At 42.0% G+C, this 27,779-nt stretch overlaps 1 protein-coding gene across 1 annotated transcript in view; it reads right to left on the bottom strand.

Annotated features, from left to right (window-relative positions):
* Window positions 1–661: 661 nt before the first annotated feature.
* Window positions 662–27,779, bottom strand: part of foxo6b (forkhead box O6 b) — a 32,122-nt gene continuing 5,004 nt past the window's right edge. The window contains exon 2 of the mRNA XM_057354201.1: window positions 662–5,185. Within this exon, the coding sequence (XP_057210184.1) occupies window positions 3,509–5,185 (1,677 nt within the window). The 3' untranslated portion in view covers window positions 662–3,508. The remainder of the gene's footprint in view (window positions 5,186–27,779) is intronic.

Genomic DNA, 27,779 nt, shown 5'->3' with positions numbered 1-27,779 from the left:
ATTAAGCTAATTTAACAAATATTTGTGTGTATTTGCATGTTCTCCTTTTATAGCATCTCAAAGCAAAACTGCATTGTTCTCAAGTTATTCTGGAGATTTAATTCTCTTTTTGTGTTTAATTCGTGTAGAGGAAATTTTATAATAACATTTTATAAAAATGATCTATATATGGAGAGTTTGGTTGCAAAATGAGATAACTGCGTTTTAATTGTTTTTCGAAAATCATGTTTTTTAATTGTGCATTCCAAAATATCGATCAAACTGCAGTTGGTTTGTTTTGTTTTAAGCCATAATAACTAGCTAACATACAAAATAAAACGCAATAAAAACATGATAACATAATAAAAAAAGATTTAAAAAATTTTTTTAAAACGGAGTTATCTCATTTTGGAACCAAACTCTTCATATATTTTTTATTTGATATGTTATCATTATTATGAGATATCCTCCACACATTCAACTAATCTTTGTCTTTCAAAAAGTGTAAAGGGAATGAAAGCTTTTTTAAAAATGACAGACTTTGGTTTGTTGTTCAATCTTAACACTAATGATGAAATAAGCCTACATGTGATTGGGCAGATGCATTGTTGTCCGGTGCCGTACCATTGAGATGTAAAAAATCTCACACGCACAAACAAATGCAGAAAAAGAGTTCTTTCAAGTTCTTTTTTGTTTTATTTTACAGGCCACAAGATGAGCAGATACATCATTTAAAAAAGGAAATAAAACAAATATTTGCTTGTCAAAAATATTATACAATTTTCTCAATACAGAGTTTTTGTACAGCATGAAACAGAAATGAACGGTAATAGAATCATGATCTTGTCATATAGATGAATGAAATACAAGAGCTCCATACCGTCACCCACAAACCCACCTTTATACCCAATAAATATAAACTGTGTATATTATATTATTGATAGGCCAGGCAGTGTAAATACCAGGGCACAATTTCAATGAATTTTCATACATCAGGTACGTCACTGTGCTACAGACACACACACGCACGCACACACATACATGAGGTGGAGCACACAAGCAGACGTGGACCAGCAATCAAAATCACAGCTGGATCACAACAGATCCCTGGCCACCTCGAAGAAGAACATAAAGACGAGAATGAAAAAGAGAATCGCATCGAGACAGGGTTCATTGTCCTTGGCAGGAAAGAGAAACAGCGAGAAAGAGGGATGGCTATCTGATCGGGCCATGTGAGAAACGCTGTGGAGGGCCACTTGACATTTGGCCTGATTCAAACAGCTCTGCTGAGGAAAGCTACTCTGACAAGACTCCCTCTCTCTCTCTCTCACACACACACACACACACACACACACGCTCGATCTCCACATGTTAGGGCTTTTTCTTTCAAGCAAGTCCTTTTCAACTCATTGTAACCACCTTCCCCATTTCTGTGTCATTCATGTACGCTTCATCAAATTTTAAGCACAACATAAAGCTCGCCTCCAAGTCATGTTGTCTCCATGGATCCATTATCTCAGCCTTTGAGAAAGACAGCATCTTTTACCAAAAATTGCACTTTACATAAATCGTGGTAGACAAAAGCAAGATACAATGGTACAAAGATACAAAGAGCCGACAAAATAACCAAAACACCGAACGCTATATAAATAAGAAGCTGTTGCCGTTGTTTACGTCTTGAAATGCTGAAGGAACAAATTCCTCCAATTCTAAACGAACAATGAAGCATCTGGAATCTTCTGAACTCCAGAATGTTCCATAAAGAACATTTGATATGTTTCCATAAAGAGAAAAACTGATAATGTTCAAATTTGCTCATGAAAGGTGATTTTACACTGTTGTATGTGGTATTGTGCTTGGACCGTGTTTGAAACTCGCCGTCCTTAAAAAAAGCTGCCCGTTTTTGAGTCAGGGTAAGTTTGCTCTTGTTGCTTCTGTGCTAACGGTTGGACACATTTAACTTTTTTTAAACGGTAATTGTGTTGACCTTCTGTATATCTAGTGGCTTTAATATCATAAGACATTTGGGAAGTACAGCGTACTGTATGTGTAAATGCGTCCCATATGTTTTCTTCAACCTCACAGAGTCAGTCTTTCCTCTGGGATACTTGGTGTTGCGTTACATTCCGAATGAACAAACACACGCTTGCACTTAATTACCGGAGTCTGTATAATCACTGGATAAAGGCAATATGATAGGGGAAAGTCTGAATAGCACCCTGATGGAATTAATCAGCATGTAATTCACTAGCGTGTAGCGCACTGGAAGATGGTGGGATACAGTCGTTCGGTAAATGTCCTGACCTGGTGTTCGCGACCTGAAGCCTGATGTGAGACGCCTTGCCTTTGTGACCTTGAGGTAGCACTAGCATCGAATAGTTACTTTGTCAAGCTGGTGCAACGTAAACTCATTAAAGATAAATTTCCTAATTCCAGCTCTGTATTAAATTAACGCACAGTTAATGGGGGCTGACAAGGCTTCAAATTTGATCAATCGGCATTGATTAGCTAAAGTAACACCAGCATAGGCAGGAGGATAATGTAGCCAAAATGAAGCCAGTGCATTGGCTGCTGACACAGGAAGTTAGGCCGAGGTGAACCAGGAAAGAGCTATGCACAGGACGTGCGGTGGTGTCGGATCATTCCTTATTTCATTACGGGCAAAAGCTTTCGAAATTCGCAGAATGGAGAGGAAGGGGCACAGTGAGAATATTTGCATTTCTCCTTTCCCCCCCTCTTATCTCTCCATCTCTGCCTCCCCCAGCTTCCCCACTTACTGCAGAGTGACTTTAATCATCACTTTCGCCAAAACACATTAAGCCGTTGTGTGTCCGGGGGAAAAACAGTGCTGCGTACTCCCAGCATCACATTCTATTTGCAACAGTGATGCATAGCTGGTGCATTACTTTGGAGATTAAAAAGGATATGCTGAATATCAATAGAGTGTGTCTGATGGATGACTGTCCTGGCCCACAATAAAGGGACATCCAATAGACCTCCTTGAGAGGAGGCGCATACATTTAGCAAAGAAAAGCAGCTCCACACTCGCACGCTCACCACGCGCCCGCACACACTGACGAATACACGAATGACGGCACGGACACTCAGACAGCTATAGCGACTGCTCAATCCTGTACTCATGTTTAGCAAAACAACACCAACGCTTAATTATTTATTTACTTTTTTTTTGTTCAGGAAGGATAACAAAGTCGTTTGCATACATTAAACCCGGGCCAGCGGACAATGCGATTCCTCCCAGGTCGCGGGGTGGTCGTTACAGCATCGGAATGGATGGCGACAGATGTAAAGTGCTTCTGAGCGTTTGCCCAGAAAGAGATGGAGTTGATGAATCGACCACAAACTGAAGGACGTGAACCACAAAAAGGACTCTTAGGGCGCTATGACATTATTCCACAGCGGGAAAACACAGTCAGAGGGAGAAGGGAGGGGATTTTAAGGGGATAACAATCCAGAATCTGACATCAGCAAAAGGGAATCTCGGTCAAATTGTTCATTTCAGCCCCCCCCTTCACCCGGGAACCCAGCTCTGGCTGTTATGTGATTGTTGAGATCCTGCAAATGCCCCCATTCCCATTCCCATCCCTAAACCCATGCCAACCCCCTGCGACAGCGTGCCATCAAAGTTAAAATCTATTCCCTCTGTCGAGTCCATGAAGTCATTCAGGAGGATGGATTCTACGTCACAATCCAGACTGCTCTGATGCACTTCCATCTCCAGCTCGGCCTGCAACCGGTCGTGAGGATCCTGGTGATGGCTTGCGTGGTGGTTGCCATGGTAATTAGCATTCTGGGTTGGGTGGTGGTAGTACCCGTGCCAGAGGTCCGTCATACCCTGGTGCAGGAGGGAGCCTGGGTAGGACTGATGGCGAGGTGCTGAGGCCAGACGGCAGGGGTCCTGGGGAACGTCCAAGACGCTGGCGGGGTTTGGAGGCAGGGCAGTGGAAGGGAGGTGAGCGCGTGGGCCATAAAGGCTCTGTGATTTGTGATTGTAGGGTTGTAACATGTCTTGGTTGACCCTGGGGGAAAGGTCTGCTTGTCTGGAGTTGTTGTGTTGCATGTGATTGTGCATGTGATTGGGACTAACATTGAGTTTGTGCTCGTGAGATTGAACGTAGTCGTGGCCACGGTGATGTTTGTGACCGTGATTGTAGTCGAGACCCGGATGATGCTTACTGTGAGCTTGACTGGGATTGTGATGATGGCTTGGGTTTTGCTCATGCGATACTCCGTGGCCGTTGTGAAGACTTTGACTGGGATTGTGACTGAGGCCATGCTCACGGTTATGATTGTGGTTCTGGCTGTGATTGTGACTCTGATTGTGGACATGAGAGTGCACGGCACTGTTAGATTGTGACAGAAGCGAATGGGACGCTCCTCCTTGCCCCACGACCATGTCCTTAGCACAGTATTGTGGCCCACCAGCGAGCAGACTTTCAAGGGCATTGTTCTCGGAGTATGCTCTAAGAGCACGCTGGAAGCTGGTTGGCTTGTTTTCCTGGATGGTCTGCATAGGCGTATGATGCCTAAGCATGCCCATAGACGGTTGGCCATAGACCGTTCCACAGTAGGAGCTCTCTCCCTTGGTCCCAGTGCCGTAGTGGTAGCCATTGCGCTTGAGGGGCAGAGGCTGGGAGTAACCTTCTTCCAAGCTGATGGCTCCTGTTAGATCGGCTAGGTGCGGCAGCTCGACGGATGGACAGTGTCCCCCTGTTCCCAGGGCTGGGGATCTAGTGCTGGTGGGGCTAGGGTAGAGTCGTGGGGAGGCTGAGCAGGACAGCCCTCCTTCTTCTGGTTCGTCTGGCTCTGCCTCAGCCAGAATAGGTGAGAGGCATCCACTTAGCGTTGACGCAGAAGAGCTAGTTCTGGAGTGGAGGTCTGACCAAGCATCAAACTCTTCGCCTCCAACTCCAATTGCTCCCTTACCAGCTGGGCTTCCGTGTTCTGGTGAGCCCTGTAATCCAGGCCCTCCAAGCTCTCTGCCCATTCCTGCAGCTCTTTTTCGACTGACCCGGCCTCGGCTCTTCAGGTACTTGGTGCCATTGTCCATAGAAACAGCTCTCCGGCGGGGACCTTTGCCCATCTTTCCGCCCTCTGGGTTTAGCATCCACCAGGAACTTTTTCCGGTTCCCTCATTTTGCACACGGATGAAGCGGGTGTGTAAGGAGAGGTTGTGTCTGATAGAGTTCTGTAAAAAGAAGAAAACAAGAAGAAACGAGACGTTAGGAATCACATTTTAAATTAGGGACCATTTGTAATACAATTTAATTCCTTCTCTTGGGATATGGATATAAAGATATTTAAACAAAAAGGAAAAATTCCCCAAGTGTCATTCAATTGCATTCAAATGACCCGATTCATGGATGCTAATTTTACACAGGAATAATTCTTCTGTAAAGCAGCATTTGGGGGGGGGCTCAGTGCACGAAGAGGTGAAACCTCTCTTGGCTGCTCAATCGAATCAATACTGTAAGCAGACCGGCTCCTCCAAGCCGCACGCTTTCCCTGACTCACACTGCAACTAGCCAAGCCGAGTCCACACGCACATCAAACCGTAGTCAAGGTTACCCAAATGAATCACACGTGGCAACCTGATCACAGACTCCTCTATCGATTGCAGTCTTGGGGAAATATGAGGGAAAGCCAGAGAGTGAGACGAGAAAGCCAGAGCGAGGCGGGATTTTGGCATACTAGCGATCCTGGAGGAGCACCAGACAAAGGAAACAAAAATCAGAGAGAGAGAGAGAGAGCTTCAGTTGTTCAGATGCAGCAGAGAATGCTTCTCCTCCTTTGGTGTACTACAACAATAGAGTCTTGAATGTTAATGAATTAGCGCATTATACTATGGTATTATTGAAAAGAACCTCAAACACTGTACGGTATTCCATAGCATTCATAGTTTTTTCCTTTACATATACAGTATGTATTATTTATTTATTATTATTTTTCTATGTGTGTTTGTTACATTGTGAAAAATGTAAAAAATTACCTATATAGTTTTTTATGTCAACTAGAGTATGGTAAAAATTACGTGAGGCTAGATGTGTTTTGTAAATCAACAGGTTTGACAGTGAAATGGCTAATGTGTGTAGTGGCCTTTGCTATACTATATAAAGCCCCTCAAAAAAAATATGGTAGGAAAACAAAGAGAGGCCATCCACTGACACAGTATGGTTAGTTACAACAACGTCTCAGTTTCTATTCATCCCTCTGTGGAAAGATGTGACAGGGCCAAATCCTTCAATCTGCTTCTCCCTGTTGAGTGTTCTCACCACAGTACACTTGTGTTCACACCATACAGAGAACTTAGCAGATCTCCCTCACCGTCTTTCTCTCTTCAGCAAGAGAATCATATCTGTCTATCAAATTCTCAACATTACCAGCAATCCATACAATGTGTTGACATGTGTACACACCAACATTAATGTAGTGAGAGCACCGTGCACACACACACACACCCGGTCTCTCGCTCTCAAAGCTGCACGGCTTCTCAAGTGTTAGCTCTCTCTAACATGCTCATTCATCTCCTTCACTGTGTCGCTGCATTTGTTTATCACTCTCTTTTCAATCTCTCTCCATTCCGCCACAAATCACAGCACTAATTTCATTCACCTGCTCCAGCTGAAGAAAGAAAGAATGCAAATAAGGCCAAACAAATTTACTTCCTGTCCCTCAATCATCCACAATACGATTACACTTCAAGTGTGTCTGTCGGCCCATCTATACTCCGTAATCCCCTGTCGCACCCTTTTACGGAAAGCGACCTCTTGTTTTCCGCGGAGATTCTGAGAACCATTACTGCTCACGCGAGCGGTCAGATATCCGTCACTGAAAAGAGCCAATTACCTCAGCGAAATTTACACTACAGCTGGATATCGACTGTAAAGCAGGCTAATCTGAGAGAGCGTGCTGCTTCACTGTCACCTCACACCTGAGGGGCTAATTCTTCCCCCAACGTTGGGTGCAGATTCGCCGCTTTTTGAGGCACTTCCATTCGAAGCGGTGAGAAATTGGATAAGCGAGATGTATTTACGTCTCCTCACCCAACCCCCCCCCCCAGGAAGAGCCTTTATTCTCCACCAGCTATTCCGGCAAATTACATGAGCCCACGTGCCGGTGAAAGAGCCAGATGCTTCCTGGGTCGACTTAATCAAAGCCAAATTGAAGCGCGGTGTCACCAGCGGCAACCGTGAGCCGAAACAACCTGCACGAGGTGATCTGAGCGCGACGCCCTGACAGCTTCGGCAGCCGAGCTCTGTTGCGGGGTAACCATGACTACCGTGGAAACCGCGGAAGAGAGGAGTTACACGCGCGAGAGAAAGGCAGATGCCGTTTGATGCTGCAGGTAACCTGCAAACAGCCTTTCATCTCTGACAGTCAGACGACTCGCCCAACTCGCAGGAGAGCTTCAATCATCGGCAGTCACGGCGTCGCTTGAGCTGTCTCACAGGAACGGTGATTAGCAAGTCAACTATAGGCTGCGTGACTTCACAGTAGCTACCAGCGCCCCGCCACTCCGCGGAACAGCTCACCACACAGCCGTCTGCACATGAGCTTGTTGTAGAAAGCTCGCATTTTTTAAACATGACAACTCTCAGACTTGAAAGGCAGTTTAGTCGCTGAAAAGATACCCGTACTGCCTCCCTTAAGTCAGGGGGAAGAGGCAGAGCGCCGGGTGCTTTTCTCCGTGGCTGTGGTGCTTGATGAAAGCAGATTATTCATGAAGTCACAATTGCTGTGGTTGTGTGGCCTGTGGTGAGGTTATAAATAGCAGGTCTGTGGTTCACAATTTGACCCAGACACCTTCAAGCTCCTCTGCCTCTGAGTCATTCACTGGCCATACAGCGCAGCATCTACTTGTGCCCTGCTTTGGCTGTCTCTTATAGCCTACACCCAAATTCTACACTTACTCTCTGAAAAGCTATCTGCGACTAGAAGACAAAAAGTACCCTGCTGTAAAAAACTGCCTACAGTCAGCTGGTTAGGCTCATTTGTCAGAGCTGGTCACACCGGATGTTGACAAAGTACAGTATCTCAAAGCAATTTGCAATTCGAAAAAAGAAAAAGAATAATAAAATAAAAGTTGTATTAAAATGACCGGAGATCATCAGACTTCTGATATATTTGGATACTGCTGTAGGTAGGATGAACTCTAGTAACCTCCAGATATTCAAATCTGTTTACACTCTTAACCACTCGAAACATCTACATGGAAAGACTCCGCACAAGTAACGTTCAAACACTTACATTTCCTTCTAACACGGCCCAAACACTTTCAAATATGCCGGCAAAACAGAAAAATCTGGCAATCAGATTTAATCCCCCTCCAGCCAGCATAATCCAGAGAAATCTGGAGCTAATCCTGGTTAAATCTGGCCGCCCCATGGCTGACAGTGACCCCTGGAACACAACAAAGTAATGAGGATTGAGAGGATCATATGTCGGCCAGGCAGGAGGTGCATAGAGACGAGTGACGATGGCCGTAATCATTGCCATAAAGTTTAAACGGGAATTATTAGGAGAATTTCATCGCATGACTCACATTTAAAGCTGTTTCTGAAGCTGTAGGGCTTTTTTTGCACTGCATATCAAAGCTTCATCTTTAGTTTGGACGATTCTAAGTGGATCATGGGATATTTTGAGCTCTTAACCCTAACCTAAACGAAAACACAACAACATAAAAACAGGCACGAAGTTTACCGTCATGATATAAGACACAAATAAAATGTACCATATAAGACAAATCTGTTACACGGTATCTTTGTCAGGAACAAAGCAAAAATTCAATCTCGGAATGTCGCAGTTGGTCCCAAAATACACAAGAGCACTTTATCGAGATTAAACCAAGTAACCGATTCCTCCAAAAGCCAGCAGACTGACAGAGTGCAGTAAAGTGACGTTAAAGTGTGTTGCATGTGTCGCTGAAAAACTAAATGAGAACGTTTTTCATTTATGCTAATAAGGAGGTTTATAACCCAAGATCATTACCTATTTGACAGCCTGGCGCCATTGGTCACCTCCACCCTCTTGTTTTCGCGGTAGGCACGTCTGCCCATGACAAGTTATGAAAGTCATAAAAGCGACTGCTTTTACATGGAAAGTGTCTTAACAATTCCCCTGACACGCCAAAGACAAACCAACATGTTTTGGGTGGTTTCAAGGGACGGTTTCAACACTTACATTAACGCAGCGGTTTGTCAGTGGTTGGTTCTACAAGCAGATGGAAAAAAGAGAATCACAAAGAAATCAGGGAGAAATTGTGATTGGACATGAAGACAGGCATGTGCCTAAAGATTTTATATTATGAAACCTGGGATTGCTCCCTACCCTGCCAATCTTTACCCTCAAGCACCTAGAAATGAATCCCCAAGGTATATGATCCATTCACGAAGAAACTTTATCAAATGATTCTATGACACATTGTAGCGCTTAATGAATGAGACATGTGGCACAATGTGTTTTTCTATTCTCTGAGGTACAAAAAGACATAAAGGAAACAAGTAAGGAAAGTGATGTCCAGCCAAAGAGTGGATCAAGAGTATTTTGGACACTGGACACTGGACACTTGGGTTCCATTTCTGTGTTGTCACACCAGGTAGCCTCGTCTACAGTAAAATCCATAATCCTGCTTCACCTAATATTCAAACTAATTTTCACTGTCATTGTAGACAGACAAGTTGCTTGTTGTTGAGAACGTATTACGTCACACCCGGTTAGGAGTACTTGCGTATCTACACTTGAGTACAGACAAAAGACAAGACTTACGTCTACCCAAAGTTTTATCAAACCACTCAGGGTAGCGTGCGCCAAGCGGCCCATTTTTCACTTTAAAGACGCGTTCTAATTTAGCGAGCAGCCTCCTCCGAGTATTCAAGGCATGGTTCTGTTTTACATTCTGCCCAGCGTTCCATTCGACGCGGTCCGGAACGCACGGCTCGTGTGTTGGGGGATTGTTCTGTCGAGCATTCTTGTGTGCTCGCAGGACTGGAAAAGCTGTTTTCAGCAGCGTTCACCCATTATTTATTAATCCATTTCACACAGCCAGCAGTCATTATGCATGCAACTGTCAATGGGTATCTCTCTGCCTCGCATTTATTTGATAATAAGCACAAGTGGGGTAGGAGATAAAAGCGCTGACTGCATTCATTGTGCGTGAGGGAGAGCGCGAGAGAGGCCTCCTGCAGGCGAGGAGACTTAAAATGAGAGTTCTGTGTGGGAACGGGGCGCGTCTGCTAAGCCTGTCTGGAGGCAATCGATGGAAATTAGCCAACGCTAAAGATGCACTTCCTGTGAGTGATGTCACGGGCGCTGCTCGGCTGTTCGGGGAGAAAGAAAGAATTTGCGGGCGATTAATGGAAGCGCTGGAAAGCTGAAAGGTGTAGACAATATGACGGCTCAATCGGTATGAAATTCCGGCACCGAGTGGGCCAAATACGACATAATGATGCCGACGGAACTTTGATAACAATGCTGTTTTTAGGCAAATGTATTTTGGTGTTGTATGAAAAATCACCCCAAATATATATATATCTTTATAAAGCCTTTTCCATACGCCACAACCTATCCCGTCAAGCTCAGATGGCGACAGTAGTAGTCCATGTAAAAATGATTGTTCTTTTGCGGAGACATAGGCTTGAGTTCATAAAGACACAACTGTCGTTTCGGTTGAACTGTTCCATCACTGTGTTGTCTTCAAATAAACAATTTTAACCATTTAACAATTTAAGAAGCACAGCAGTCGTATCCTAAAAACCGAGCAGATCATTACAGCCAACCCTTAGGCGACAGAAGGCCTTTCTCTCCTCCCACTTCCCTGTGGACGCCCACCCTCCAGAGGGAGCGTGGTGGAAGGGAGGGGCTGCGTCTGGAGCTCTAGCCTAACCTGAGAGAGGTACAGCGGGCAAGGAAAAGGAGCCGAGGCCCCCGGGGGCCTGTAGGTGGGAGCAGCCAGCGAGCGCGCTCCATCCCCTTGGACCGAGCTCTAATTGGAGCTTCTGGGTGAGCCAGGCCAAGTTCCCTGGGAGAGGGGAGAGCCTGGAGGGGGGAGGGAGGGGAACGGGAGGAAGTGAAGGATGGACGGATAAAGGAAAGAGAGGGGAGGGAGGTTTAAAAATAGAGCGGGCAGATTAAGGAGCATCTGAAAGCAGTGCAGGGGATCGGAAAATCCGTCCCGCGTGCCAGAGCTGACCAGACCTCCGGGCATGAAAGCCCGTTCTTCAACGTGGAGTAGCTGGGCACGGCGTAGAGCTGCCGCCCCCTGGCATACGTTTGCCCGGCCATCGGGTGGCACGCGGCCTGGACTGGAGCTGTGCTGAGATCAGCCTTAGCCTGAACCAACGAGAGTCACAAGCTAAGCTTTCACACAACAGGTGGAGAGAACAGACACCTGTGGGACATCACACACACCAAACGCCTTACACCTGGGTTTTATATGCACACGCACATGTCTTGTTGCAGTATAAACGCTGTTGTGATAGAACAACATTTAAATAACACTAAACCCTTCGGTTTACATCTAACTACGTAATGGCAGTTTTATACAGCATACACTGTAAAAACGATTTTCTTAAACGATTTGAAATGTAATTCACAACACAATCTAACAGTTGGTTTTAGCATGAACTCCCTTCACAACAGCGACAGTTGAATCAGGGTTTTTAAAACATTGTCAGAATTAGCTAACTTGTAAAATAGGAATTCCAGTTCTCAAATCGTATTTTAATCATAAATTTCCTAATAAAAATGAACCATGGTTATGGTTTATTTTGTAGGGGTTTGCGAATGATATGATAAAAACAAGCTTAAAAAGCTTAATTGAAGATATCGTTTTTGCTTGTGTATCAGGTTTTAATGATTATTAGGTCGTGTTTATAGGAATATGGGATAAAAGTGTGATTTGTAGTAGGAAAATTGGAGTGACGTTCTGCTTGGGAATAATTCATCACACAGATGAAGTCTGCACTGCCATTCTCTTACCAAACACAAACACAAGCGCGGACAGCTATGACTGACTTTATCATTGAGCACAAAGTCGTCCTCTGTTCTAAACAGAGCATGCACAATTAATTAGTAAATCATTAATTAAGTCACGCATGGATTATTTCGGTTGCAGGGCGTGGAATGAGCCGATCGCTTTAATAAAACCTTAAATAGACTGGGATGCACCTGGTCACGTGATTGTTAATTAAAACCCAGCTACATTAATAACCTTAAACGTATCGTTATCATGTGAAACATTTAAGTGGACGTGAAAGAACACGGATTTACATAGAACACATAGAACATCGGTGCTCAGTAGCAACCAAGAAAAATGCCTCGGATGTCACAGTGCTGTATACGGCGTACAAAAGATTTTGCATACATGAACACACACACACATACTCGTGCTCTGTAAGCCTGGCACATAGGGTCCGCTCATTACAACAATGCCAAGCTACCGGTTGCTAAGGAGACCTGTGGGAGAGGGAGGGATCCTGTTGCTATGGCAGCAAGCCCGCTTGCTGCCAACTGTCTTTCCCCAAGAGACCTGACCATAGTAGACGGAGAAAAAGGGAATGAAAGAGAATAACGTGGGGAACTCGACGCTGGAGAGCCGGAGTGCACGTAAGGGTGTGCGGGGGGTGTATAAAGGGTTACGGGTAAGATGTTGAAAGAGAAAGACTTTATAAAGAACACAGCGAGCGGAGTAGCAATGGAGGAGGGATGGCAGACAAACCACAAAACTGGGGGAGAGAATGCGCTGTGAAAATTGATAGAGTTGGAAGAGAGGAAAATAAAAGACTAGCTTGTAAAGAGGCCAAGTGAGGGCGCCTTCCGGAGCGCCATTTTTAGACATTCTTTCCCATGAAACGGCTTGCCGGCTTACCGCACCGCGTCCTATTGTGCTGCTCTGCCGGTGACGGCTCAAGATGGCTGTAAACTACATCGAATTGGTGAAAGTGAAAACTCGAGCGCGCTGAACGTCACCCGCTAGTGTGCGCTGGCACGAAGTGACCCGGCCACTGGTTAAACTACATTACAGTCCTCTGCTGTTGCTCTTGAAACGAGCGCTGTAAAAGGCAGACATAAACATGTGTGAGTTTAATAAATGGGCAACAGAAATAAACGCATAAATAATTTGTTGCTTAATAGTGCTATAAATATAACAGTCCAATTACAATCCTAAAGAGAATTATTTTTACATACAGTATAGCGCTAATGTACTTCTTAAAGATTTGCAATAATGCCATGTATTCTGTATATTTTATATTTTTTCTACGACCAAATTTTGTTTTCTGTCCTAGAAGGATAGCTGAATAGTCTAATGGTTAGACTGGTATAAAACTCTGAAAGTTTTAGTATTAAGTGCTAGCGCATCGCGGATCTAACTTATTAAAGCTTCACCTGATACCAGCGATGTGTCACAACAGGTGTGTTTGATTAAAGACTTGACAGAATACAAATGAATTATGCTGCACTGCGCAAAAGATTCATTAAACAACATATTCAGACGAGACGCAAAAAGTAACATCGCGACAATCAACACCGCTGTGAAACTCAACGGCACTGCTGTGGCAACAACATCCTGGACCAGGCGCTGATGGAGAAAGGGTGGAAATATGCGGAGAAAAAAGATGATATTGATCAAGCTTAGGGTCAAATGAGGAGAGAGAGAGAGAACGAATCTACTGTCTCAGATGTAAATGGGGTTTTTGGCTGCCGTGGGATGAGAATTGGTTCCATACTGCCTTGCTCTTTGGCTTTGGGAGTTTTTTGGGTTTGATTAGGGCTCTCTTGACAGTGCTGTTTAAATGAGAGACAGAGGAGCGCTGGCACATATCCTCCAACAGATAAAATGGGAATAAAGTTGCTTTCGGAATACTGAAGCTACGGAATCTAGGAATACTTTCCTCGGCTACACACGCAGACTGGTAACGCCAGTCGAATCTCGCAACAATGGATGTTAAAGACATCTCTCTGCCTCTCATCCTCATGCATGTCTGTTTCTCATTCAGAGGGAATGTGGCGTCTGTCTCGCTCTTCCAGAGAACGGGAGTCTGGCCTTCCACATGGACACACACACACGCACATGCACAAAGTCTTTCGGTCGTTTGTTTATGCACACATTTCAAGAAACAGACATTATTGACTTATTCATGCATTCGTTTCTTTCATGAGCGCAGCGTGTCTGGCGTTCCCGATCTCCTTCATTCCCTCGACCTCTTTACCGGGGTTGTAGGGTTCATCTCGGCCGTCTTTCTCTCATTCTACACGGACGTCACTTTGCTGTCTGTCTGTCTGCATATCACTCCGTTAGATTTCTGCCTTTCCACCTTCACTTATCTTTAACGCCATTAGCCTTATCATGGAATTGCGAGAAAAAAAAACGTTTGCTCTCTGGCTTCTTGATGGTGGGCTTACAGGTGACTTTAAATATGAGGCTGCATTTTATCACTCAATTATTTTGTTTCCATTTAAATATACCACTTTAGTTTTAGACATCTTTTAAAAAAATAAATAAATAAGTATTTGTACAGCGCGTTTTACAATGTTGCATTGTTTCAAGGCAGCTTTACAGGAAGAAGAAAAAAAGAACACAGAAGGTGGTTGAAAATGATACAGTGCATGGTTTTATGGAAAGAGTAAGACGATTCTAATAAGACAGTGTAAATGGAAATTACCGAGCCTTGAGCTAATCTAATATCAGCAGTCTCCCAGCCCAGTGGCGAGGAACCCAAACTCCAATGAGGAATAAGTGGAGAAAAAAACCAGTCTCAGCCGGGAGGGCCAGATCTCCTCTGACGTGTCACAGCTGCACCCAATAACTATCTACATACAGGTATACATGTTGGTCACATGGGGTGTCGAGTAGGTTTGTCTGGTTTGCGTGGTTCAGATGCAGTAGTCTATAGTTGTAAATGTCATAGACATGTATACACATAGATGCCTCATTAGCAGCAGTTGAATGTGGAATCTACATAGATGCATCTATGGTCATTCCTACACCATTCTGTCCACTAAAAGCTTAATTATTCATTCATTTCAAAAATAGCTGTTTATTTTTTTCTACTTACATTTTTTAACTACAAACATGAGTTTTACCACCCCTGAGGTTACAGTTTAGGCTTGTTTATTTATTGTTTAACTATAAGCATTATTTTTTTCAAAGTTCTACGTGTAATACAGCAATAATATCATTATGGTGATAAACGTGTAGTGAAAGTCTGATATTGTGACAGCACCAGATGACTTACATCATTTCAGAGTTATAAAATGTGGACGTGGATAGCATAGCTCAGAGAATTTGCTTCGTATTCAAATCTTTTGATCGCAGACCTTCAACTTGTTTCTGTTAATAGTTTCAGATCTTTCCAAACTGTTCTCAGATCTCTTCTGACACTGTGGAGGAGACACGGGGTTTTCTCTTAGCAAAAACATCACAAGGCTTCGCCATTTATTGTCAGCGCTGTCTGGGAGAAACAATTGAGATATTGAGTAGATCTGGTTTGTGATTTTTCGTCTCATTTAGCCGTCTGAATGTATGGGAAAACGTAAGGTGGGTCCACATTTCTTCCAACAAAGACAGCCCAATTAAGTCAGCTTGAGTTAGGGTCTGTGTGCAGGAGAGAGGGGCGGAGAGAGCGAGCAGCCAAGACAGAGGCGGTCCATAAAAGCGTCTAACGAAGGGGAAAAGGAAGGGAAAATAGAGGATGAGGGGTAAAAGAGAAGAGCGACTTTGTAGCCGAAGAGAAGCAACTCTTTCTTGTCTTTTTTTTTAGCTCCTCAATGGGAAGACGTATGAAATATTAATAACAGCTCCAGCCATCGACTTCAGAGGCCCGCGCTAAAACTTACGGTCTAATGAGACTCAGCTCATGAATTGCTAATGAGGATGCTTGGAATGTGTGTTTTAAGTGTTTGTGTATGCGGGTGTATGTTGTGCGGTGGGGGAGGGGTCATTTGCGCGCGTGTGTGTGTGCGCGCGCTCGGGGGTGCATGGTGGGGGGGTTATGAGGAATGTGAAGTCTTTGGGAGAGTTAACGGAGAACTTCATTAAAGGCTCACGTCTATACACACACACACGTCAGAATAGTCAACAGCCTTTAAATACACTCACATATCACTTCAGTATATGTGAATGACTGACAAAATATCATTTAAGAATTTTGGTCTTTGGTTCACAAAGTGCGATCATATGGCTCCAGAAGACTTTGAATATAGCACAGGAATCCAAATCTTAAAGGGACAGTTCACCCAAATATGACAATTCATTTCATCATTTACTCACTCATGTTATTGCAAACCTGCATGACTTTCTTTCTTCTGCAGAGCACAACAGAAGTTATTTTGATATCTGTGTAAGTAGAATGCTGATAACCAAACCACACTGAACTCCATTGACTTCCATTGTATGAACACAAAAAGACATTTCTCAAAATATCGTTGTATGTGTTCCACTGAAGAAAGCGTCACAAACAGGTTTGAGAGGGGAAATTATGACGCACGCTTTATTTTGGGACATTAAGAAATTGGTGGCCTTTAGTCATTTTCGGCGTTTGACAGCCAATTCACATGGAAAACAAAAGCATGAACATTCTCACAGAATTAAGAAAGTACTTCGGGTTTGGAGCATGATTTTTTGGAACCTTAAAGGAATAGTTCACCTAAATATAAAGCAAAGGGTAGATTCACCAAGTGTTCGACCTACAATCTTACCTCATTTCTGAACTCTGCCATGTATTTTTACTAGGACTGCTTAAAGGAACATCTACATCCCATATGCACATTTTTCATGCTTTCTTACACTAATAAACGCAGCATTTCTGCCACAATTGCACGCGTGCGTTAGTGTGTAACGTTAGCGTAACCGTAAAAGAGGTTTGAACTCTGAAGTGCTGAGGTCTGCTAATGCACATGCGATGGACAGATCCGGGTTTATTCATGTATAAATGGGGACTGCGTTATGCCTCCCTTCATATATGTGTGCGTACGTGCGCATGTGTGTGTTTCTTTCCGTCTGAGTGCCGCTGTCGGTGAGCATCGCTCAGATTCAGCTCGGCAGGCTGAGCACATCATTAATGGAGACAAGAGGGAGAGAGAGAGAGAGAGAGGGATACAGAGGCACTAAAAGAAGTACAGAGACAAGGGTCAGGTTACACAGAGGTTAGAGTGAGTTTGGCTATATTTGTACTGATTACTGTATATTTCTACACTGAATATAGCCTACTGTTTTAAAATACTAAAACATTACGCATTATGAAATAAACATTTTAATATGCTATATCTTCTGTCACATGATCTGCATGTATTTCAGCCCCTTTATCAACTATTTTGCATTTTGAATCCAAGATTGCCAGAAAATGTCAAAACATCCCGGGGTGTAAACACACCTGTTTACCTTTTTTTTAATAAGCCCTGTGTTAAGGGCTGTTCACACTATGGACTATAAATGTATCTAAAAAATCTAGTTTTAAAAATGAATTTAAAGGGATAGTTCACCCCAAAATTTAAATTCTGTCATGAATGACTCACTCTCTAGTTGGTCCAAACCTTTATGAATGTATTTGTTTGGTTCAACACAGCGAAAGATATTTGGAAGAATGCTTGTAACCAAACAGCTCTTGGACCCCGTTGACCTCCATTGTAGGAAAAAAGACAGTGGTAGTCAAAAGTGCCCCAGAACAGTTTGCTGTCCTACATTCTTCAAAACATCTTCTTTTGTGCTCAACAGAACAAAAAATGGTATGGTAGTCAATGCGGTCCAAGAACTGTCTGTAAGCATTCTTCCAAATATATTTCACTGTGTTCATCAGAACAAAGAAATGTATACAGATTGGAACAACTTGGAGGTGAGTAAATAATGACTTAAAGGATTTTGGGGTGAACTATCCCTTTAATTTATAATAAGTTTTCCTTTTATATTTATCAGTTTATTGTTTTTATGTTCTTCATCCATTTAAAACTATATTGTCCCTTCTCTTTATCACGTAATTCAATTTTTTGTTTTACATATGGATATATTCAGTACAGTAAGCCCAGTTGCACACCAAACAGTTTGTTAAGTGTAGATGCATCCAGACTCTTTGCATATTGGCTACAAACTGCAGAACACAAGGAGTGTGTTGGTGTGATATTGTAAACAGAGCCAGTAAGAGTTATACAGAGGAAAATACACAAAGAGAGAAGGAAAACGAGAACTGTTAAACTATTAACTGTTACCACTGGGGGACAGAAAGAGAGAGAGAGAGAGAGAGAGATGAGTTTGAGGTCTGGATGGATATGAAGAGAGACGGCAGTGTGTTTGCGTGACTGTGAACCGTGATCCGGCCGGACCGCATTCCTCTCAAGCCGAAAACTAAGATGCCTAAAGCCAATGTCAGTGTTCAGAATGACATACTACTGTACTTCACTTACTGTTACTTTAGTATGCAGTATGCAAATGTTCCTTTATCACACACGTCGCACAACTTTGCTTTTACTAATATGTTGTAACTTCTGCTGTTGAGCTGAGGAATCGTTTTCAGCTGGAAACTTAAACGTAAGAACTAGAGTGTTTTGATGCTTTATTTTCATATTTGAGACATACTTTCTTTGTGTCAGACTATGAATAATATACTGAGGTTATGGAGTATAATATTATGGTACGCACAGCACTAAAAGAAGGAGGCACCAAAGTCAGACCATTGTTTTTGACAGAACTAAATCATTTCAAACAGTATAAAGGACTGTTTTAACCACATGTCTTTCTGGTTTCTCCCACTCTTTACACAAACAACATTTTTTATGTTTCATTCCCTCGGGGGTTTTTTACAATCCTTTCATTGGCATTATTTAATACACAGATTCATTTTACTATTAACGCACTCATGGAGTGCAATAGTAAGACATCAAAGACGATGAGCTTAATGAAATCCAGGAGAACGCAACATTTGGATAGAAGCTATAAATCAAAAGGGACAATAATGTAACCGATGTCTGAGGGGTAGAAATAGAAAGAGATGCATTTAAAGACGAGATAAGAGCTCCCTAAAACAGGAAGTAAGTAGGATATGATTTTGGTTATTTTAATTCCAGTAGGATCTTTACAATATACCCACAAGAAATACTGTAGACATGATCTGACTGAGGCATTAGTGATAAGGACATGATCGACAGAGGGATTGGTCATTAAAAGTGTGGAGAAGGGAGAAATCATGAAAACCGCAGAGACACACGGAGAGAAAAAAGCCCAGCGAGACGCGAGGAGACGTGGGACACAGGGTTCATTCCAGGCTATGTGTCGTGTCTGAGAGTTAGCGGTGACATGGGCAGCATATTAAACGCTCGGGCCTGTAGCCTGACCCATTTTCATCAAACTGACAAACAAAATCCACACACTGTCTGCTCCACATGTACACACATCACCACAGTCATACCAGCGTATCGACCATTCGCTTATGCAAATAAATATATGAGCCAGAAACATAAACATGAAGTATGCAGGGTTTTATTTTTTGTTCCATAAATTGTCTTACACAGAGAAAAGACATTTCGCTCTGAATAAACCTGATGCCTGATCTTATACACCTGATCTTTATAATCTCACCTGCAATTACACATATAAAGGGTTAATAACTTAAATAATCCCTAACCATAGATATTCTGCACTAGTGTTGGGAATCAAAAATCTAATTCTGGAAGGTTAAGGAATCAGAAAATTCAAATTTCAATTCCTCTTATCAATTCCTGTGTGCACATTTTCAGAAACGTTAACTTGTGATCTAATGATATCTCAATAAAAGCCATGAAAATTAATTCAGACAAAACATGATTGCTGTATGTGTGTGTGTGTGTGTGTGTGTGTGTGGGTATACAGTATACAGCTGCGGAAATGATGAAGAGACCATTGTGCTATGTGGTTACGCAAAGTGGTCATTTTGGTTTTATTCTGTGAACTACTAACAATATATTTAGGAAAAGTTAAAATATTAATTTTTATGTTATAACCTGGATTTTAATCACAGTTTTCATGTGTTTTGTCATGCTCTCAGTCTTTCACATTGATGTTGGATGACTTTGTCACTCCTGAGGTTTGATTTTGTTGAAACAGACGCTGGACTGCAATGAACACAATACATCCAGAAATTACGATTAAATGAACATTTGGATTGCTCTCTTAATTTTTTTATATATATTGTATAATACATATACATACATATTTTGTGTTTTTCAAACCAGTCCATTAGTAGGCTAAATTACCATACAGGTAAATATCTAAATGTTTTACTTCATTTTTTACAACTTTGGAATTGAAATTGGGAATCAATAAGAATCGGAACTGGAATTGATCAAATTCAATCAATACCTAACCCTATTCGGCACTAAGTGATAGTTCCTCAGACAACTGTTGAAGAGAGATGTATGGAGCAATTTTAGTCTCATTAAATATTCACGCGTAAAACAAGATACACACATGCGTAAACAGTTTCACGTGAATAAAACCTAATTTACGTGCACAATGTATAAATATACATTTACAAAAAGAAATTCACGTGCGTAAAACAAAACTATTTTCTCATAAAGTACGTTTCGCAAACATACGACTGTGCACAAATATTTCGAAAGTTTAAAATGGACACATTTATCGTGTTATGTGAATGTGCAAATCGTCACTCACGTGTGAATCGCCTTGGATGTGTGTGTGTGTGTGTGTGTGTGTTTTGAGACTCTCCTGGCATCGCAACCCCTCCCACGTGGGTTGTCGTACTCTTTAGCCAATCAGATTCAACCTTACCATTCAACCAATCATAAAAGCGGAGAGCACAGGACTAAAGGAAAACGGCTCTGCGCACCTTTTGTGCAGTTTGACTTACTTCCTGTTGCCAATTTAGTGATTTTTCAGCCCCCTTAAGCGAGATATTTTCCAAAAGGCGGCTAGCTACAAATCCTTGCGCCCATACAAAACAATGTTTCCAAGAACTAGTCATTTATTGTCCTCGTTCATTTAAAACATACATTGTACGGACATACAAACATGAACACATCTCATCTATCAATCACAGTTTGTTACCCAGACGGATTTTAGCAGTTCAGTGGAAGTGACTGCTGGTTGTGTAGTTTTTAATTGGTCATGTTCACTCACTATTTCATACTTTTTTCCTACAAAATAAGTTAATAAAAACAGATTTATTGCATGGCTGTATTATGTTTTAATACCGCATCACAGCTCAGAGAGTAGATTAGCGAAGCTGTACAAACGAGCCTTTAGTGCTAACACTAGTGCTCCTTGAGTCCTGTGCTCTCCGCGTTTATGATTGGTTGAATGGTAAGGTTGAATCTGATTGGCTAAAGAGTACGACAACCCATGTGGGAGGGGTTGCGATGCCAGGAGAGTCTCAAAAAACACACACACACACATCCAAGGCGATTCACATGTGAGTGACGATTTGCACATTCACATAACACGATAAACGTGACCATTTTAAACTTTCAAAATATTTGTGCGTATGTTTGCGAAACGTACTTTATGAGAAAATAGTTTTGTTTTACGCACGTGAATTGCTTTTTGTAAATGTATATTTATACATTGTGCACGTAAATTAGGATTTTATTCATGGGAAACTGTTTACGCATGTGTGTATCTTGTTTTACGCGTGAATATTTAATGAGACTAAAATCGCTCCATAGTGATGTGCTATATTACTGTCCTAAGATGTCAGTGCAAACGTTTTACATACATTTTAGTAACCATCTAGAGCAACGAAGCAACTTCCAGTCAAAATATTCAAAACACATTAGCAACTGTGTAGCAACACCATGGCAACCACCCTCATCATCATTGTGATGCACGATCAAGCCCCGCTCACATTTTCCTCAGAATGAGTTTCTTCCCTCAAAGAAGGGTCAGAAGCCCGATTGTAAAGCCGGCCTGAGGCTGAAGCTGGATCACGCCGACGGGCCGCACTCTCCGCATGCATTAATCATAGCTGCTCTCCTCTCGCCCATTACATCTCATCAATCTCAGTTTGCCCAGTGGTCCGGTGGGGGGAAATCTTATGAAGACCTGATTAAATATGTAAGCAGCTGATAATAGCAGCACATGCCAGGCTTCAGAGTCAATTGTCTTTAATGCGTACAGCGCATAGGAGTGCAGTGAGGGTCAGAGGTCGCCAGCGCTCTGTTGTTTCCACAGTTTTACATGGACGACATCGTCAGGTGAAAAATCACAGCGTTTGATTATAATAAAGAAAAATTATGCTTATTTAAATACGTAAAAATGCAGAAAGTTTTCTGTGAGGGTTTGGTTTAGGGGGTACAATGTACAGTTTGTACATTCTAAAAGTCATTATGTCTATGGGAAGTCCCCCAATGTATAAAAACCTAACATGCGTGTGTGCGTGTGTGTTTGTGCATGCGTGTGCGTGTGTGTGTGTGTGTGTGTGTGTGTGCGTGTGTGTGTGTGTGTGTGTGTGTGTGTGTGTGTGTGTGTGTGGAGCTTCACGGCTTTAATTAAGGTGGAATCAGAGCAGGATCTGTGCAGTCGTGATAATGAGCCTCATCTGAATTATTAACAAGAACTGCACCCCCCCCCCACACACACACCCCTCCCAGACGTAAAATCCCATCAGACTCCATCTCACACATGCAAACAAACAATTTCACAACTTGCATATAATAATGCATGAGTATGATCACAGCATATATAAAAGATATCTAGGTGTATGATATAATGAACATTAACAGTTTCTCTTTTTGCTCTTTACATCATCCCTGTGTGAGCCGACATTTCCTGTTGAAACAGGAAGTTTGGTTGGCACATCTTGAAGGGTTTTAATTTAAGCTTTGTCCCAAATGACATACTGTAGACTATGCACTTAAACTATGCACTATGCACTCAACCATCTAGTGTAGTCGTCCCAAATGGAATACTAAAGGGTTTTATACCAACCGGAAGTATATCGGTTTCCCAGATGAGCGCAAATGACGTCAATCGCACGGCTCAATGCGTGTGAATAAAAATCTATTTGTGCATTGAACATTTGATGTAGTTTTTATCTGTTTTGCCCAATATTACTTTACTTTTAGTCATCATCAGATTGAGGCGTTATCACTCTGCAGGAGTGTCTGATAGCCCCGCCTCCCTTCCGCTACGTAAGCGAAACTGTGACCGTTGAGTGCATGAAGTGTCCACAGTTGCTCTGTTCATACTTTCAGTTGAAAAAGTCATCCGCGTACTTTTTTAAGAATTTTCAATGTGAACGCACTACTCACACTATTTATACTACAAAAGGGCGTAGAATAGTGCATAAGTGCGCAATTTGGGACGTACCTTTAGTCTTTAGTCCAGCATAACACATACGAGTGGCTAATGTGATATTCGGGGGATGGATCATCTAAAGAGCATAAAATTCTACAAAATAAGATAAAGAAAACCGGTAACACTTTACATTAAGGATCCCTTCCTAAAGCGTTTATAAATGTGTTCATTAATGATTAATAAGTCATTTACAAACGCATTATAACGCCGTCATAACTGCATAAATAAAAAGGGGTATTCTAACGAAATACCTGCCAAATAGTGAGCCATTTTTAACTCACATGTTATAAATGCTTAATAAATGTATTTATTGCTTTATAAAGGGAACCTTAATGTAAAGTGTTAACAGAAAACCTTTACGGTTTCTCAAGACCTACTTCACTTGTGTCGTCTAAAGCTGTGAAGGACGTTTAGTGTGTAGCTCTGAGAATCATTAAACGGCCTCCATTTTCCAAGCATCAGATTTTTTACCCAGCGGTCTCTGTCACATTCAGATGCCTCTGAATTTTAAGACTCTTTAGCATTTATTTTGCTCACCCATTCAGTACACATTAGCACAACACTGGGCAAGAGTTTGGCTTACTCATATCCCAGAGCATTCCACCATGATGCATTTGGTAACACATGAGGTTGCCAGGTGCAGTCAAACCCCTCCTCCAGAAAACAGGATCTTTTTATTGTCTCAGATAAGTCTTACAAAACCAGACTTTTAACTATCTCATCCACTTTCCAGCAGATTTTGACTAGGAACTGCCTACTTAGAAATGACGAGACTGCCTGAGTGTCATAAATAAAGACCAACCACAGTTGTGACCATGACTTGCAGAGGCCAGTATATCTGAAACGTACATATCTACCTCAAATATACCGTTTTGATCATGAATGAACATTATTTTCATTGTAATGCAATGCCATGTGTAAAACTGAACACATTCCATGTTTGATATTTCAACAGTTTATGTAACCCATAAACTCCCATACACATGCATTTCTATAAGCCTGTATTTTTAGGTTTAAACTAAATTTTGTCAGTCATTATTAGGACCGTTCTACCTCTTAACGGCATAAGAAGTGACTCTCTGCCAGAGTTATTCAGCTCTTCTGGATGGCAGACTTACCGACCGTGTGGCAGTCATTTCTTATACACGGTCTTTGTGGTCGTAACAGTGACAGTGTTTCTCCAGAGCTGAAGTCGGCCAAGTGAACCACAGCTCTGGCCAAACGGCCTGGCACCGAGACCTGTCCCGCGTCAATGCCAGGCCCGTGAGCGCTGCTCCAGCTGGGGTGACAGAGGAGCTTGTGTCTCTTTTGATTTCTTACACCGTCTTTACTCATTTACAGTACCCCTTTTCTAAGATTTGATATTATTATTATCAGGGCTGGAAATAGGGGATTGAAGCCAGGTTGCGAATTACTAGGGGGGGAGGAGTTCCAGCTCAAAAAAGTATGGAGGATTTGCATCTTTCATTTAGGTAGTAGATACATATGCAAATTTTGCCACAGAAATATAGAGGGAAGTTCTGAATTTGTGGTTTAAGAATATACAATATGTCTCCAACTAGGAATCCCAGCCATTGTTATTATTTATTTCATTTGATTCTTCTAGACAGCATTGAGATTAAATTGAGAACAAATGGAGGCCTTTGTGTTTCAGAAGAGATCGTAAAGGGGTGATATGACACGGCTAAAACGAATATTATTGTTTGTTTTAGATGTAATGCAATGTGTATAAACGATTTAAGGTCCAAAAACGCTGTATTTTTCACATACCGTGCATGTTTGTATCTCCTCTTTGCTCCGCCTCTCTGAAACACGCAGGTTTTTAAAAAAGCTCATGGCTCTGAAAAGCGAGGTGTGCTATGATTGGCCAGTTCACCAGTGCATAGTGATTGGTGGAATACTGCAAGCGTGTGAGGGAAATGTAACGCCTTTTACCATATTTGGAACATCATGTTCCTCTTCAATTGTACTGACAGGTACACCCACCTTACTTGAGTATACATTTGGGCGGTCTTAGTCAAATCATACCACAAACTGACGTAGATTTGTGGGGGTGTGGTTACACGAGGTGTTTCAGGCAGGTCTGGGTGAGCATTCACTTGTAGATGCAATGCATCTTTTCTTCCGACACTTTCACTTTTTTCAGTTGTACATGTCTAATACATGCATGGGCAACTTATAACACACCAAAGACACAGAAAAACACGTATTCGCGCTATATGACCCCTTTAACAATGTTTAACCTGTACTGAGATTTAAAACAATTAAAAGTCTGAGATTTTAATACAAGCACATCGTTGTGATTTAATTAATATAGTGTAAGACTAACTACTGTATCTGTGTTGTGTTATTCACAATCGTTTTATAGTTACAGAGTACCACAGGGATGATGTGTTTGGAATGTAAAACCCAGAAGTGAGTTAGCATTTTAGCACTTTGGGTTCCATCACCCCAAAGTCAATGGATTTTTTCGAATGGTTTTTAAATGTGTGAAATAAGGCATGTGGTGAACAAAACCTCAAAACTTTCACAATTTGTGACATAAAACATACCAGTTGTAACCCCCTTGTGATTTTTACAGTGTCTTAAAAACGTCAGTTCCTAACTAATTTGCTAAATGTGATTACAGACATTGTCGGGGACGTTAGACATAATCGTGCATAAAAATCTCGCAAATAATGCAACATGGACACAAAACTTAAAAAAATGTAGATTCGTTCACTGAGTAGTTACTTATCAAGGAACGTGTTTTAATAAAGTTTGGTCGGAGGCTTGGTAGTGGCGACCGTGCTGTAGTGTGTTTATAACTTCATTGTAGCTTTTTACATCTGCCGACTGTATTTAGGTTTCAAAAATAATAAATGTTGTGTTGATTTGTAAAGATTATCTTGATAGACAAAACGTGTAAACATCATAAACCTTTCAAACACAGAGCTTATTTTTCGTGATCTTCTAAAATCCATGGGAAAATCCAGCAGTGTGGAGCTAACTTCCGGGTTAGCCTACCAAAATACATCATCCCAGCGGCACTATTTACACTCTTACTGTATGTCAACCATTGGCTTTGTCCAAATATCCACACTTGCAGTCTTTGCACTTGACCACTTGTTTTTGACCCAAGTGTTCCAGTGGGCATGAAGAAGTAGTATTTCTAACCCGATGGGACACACTTAGCAAATGCAAACATTTAATTCATGGTGTTTCTAATTACAGTATATGATAAAAAGCAGTTTTACAAAATACATAACCCATCTCTGGAGTTTTCACCAATAAAATGTGCAACACTTGACGTTTCCTACGAAGTTATATGTAATATCTAAAACTATGTAGTTAAGTCAAGTCAGATTTATTTTTAGAGCGCTTTATTTGTGTTGCATCAAAGCAGTCGTACAAAAAAAGAAAAACACATGTTAGCCAAACATGGAATAAATAAAGATATAACCTTAAAAAGTAATAGTATAATTTACACTGGAAAGCTTTCGGCAACATCTGACGAGACCCGGGCAAAAATTCTCTTGATTTATATCCAGAACGTGATGCATGATGGGATACACTTAAGCCATGGTCACACTTGACTCTTCGTTCCATTGACTTCCGTTCATACGCATGCGAATGCGTCAGACCGGAAACGTCTGAATATACTTCGCATTTTGCTGAGTAGCAAAGTTCAAGTTTGGTGAACTCTGACCCGTGAATTCGCATCACGTGAGTGCGTGAGACCAATAGAAGATCAAAAACGAAAGGTAACAGAAATGTAAAAGATGGAGGAATCGCTCCTGCGCATTTTTGCAGCACCGTCCAAACGAATTTCGCATGCTTAAAGTCTAGTCTGACCGCGGAATTAGCCCTGAATACCGAACAGCCGACTGCTCCGTAAGCTTTTGAATCAATCTGGTGCTACAGTGCTGATAAGGCCTGATAAGGTAGCAAGGCAACAAGTCACCTCAGTAGTGTTGGCGTGCAGTGACGTCGATCGCTACTTTCTGGCATACACCACGGGCCTCATTTATAAAATGTTGTCTAGAAACCATCCTAAATTTGATTTTAAGATCATTTCTAAAAGTGCGCACGTGTGATTCATAGAACGAACGTACGCACAGAAAACGCATGTGCGCTTTCTGTCAGATGTGAAATCTCTAAATCGCGAATGATCATGAAATTGCGCGCAGCTGAACAGTTTCAGATCTCCGCCTTTTAATGATGTCTAATTAACGTCATTGATATATGAAAGAGCGATTTTGATCGAATCAAGTTGTTTTTCTCCATTTTCGCCAACCAATCAGATCTCTCGCCCTGTCTCGCCCAAATCCTATACGAGCGGCAAGAATGACTTGTATTTCCAAAAACCTGCAGCACTCGGACAAGCAAAAGTGCGTACGTCTGCTCAGACCGTGACATGGCGCTAAGCTCTTTTCCACGTCATAGACCGTTTTTATAGATATGAATGTTGCCATTTATTTTTGCAAATCTGTGTGTACGCACGTTTTATAAATGAGGCCCCACATCT

This window comes from Triplophysa rosa, linkage group LG16 (assembly GCF_024868665.1).
Source record: "Triplophysa rosa linkage group LG16, Trosa_1v2, whole genome shotgun sequence".
NCBI lineage: Eukaryota > Metazoa > Chordata > Actinopteri > Cypriniformes > Nemacheilidae > Triplophysa > Triplophysa rosa.
The sequence above is the reverse complement of the archived record's forward strand: the minus strand, read 5'-3'. Positions and strand labels throughout refer to the sequence as shown.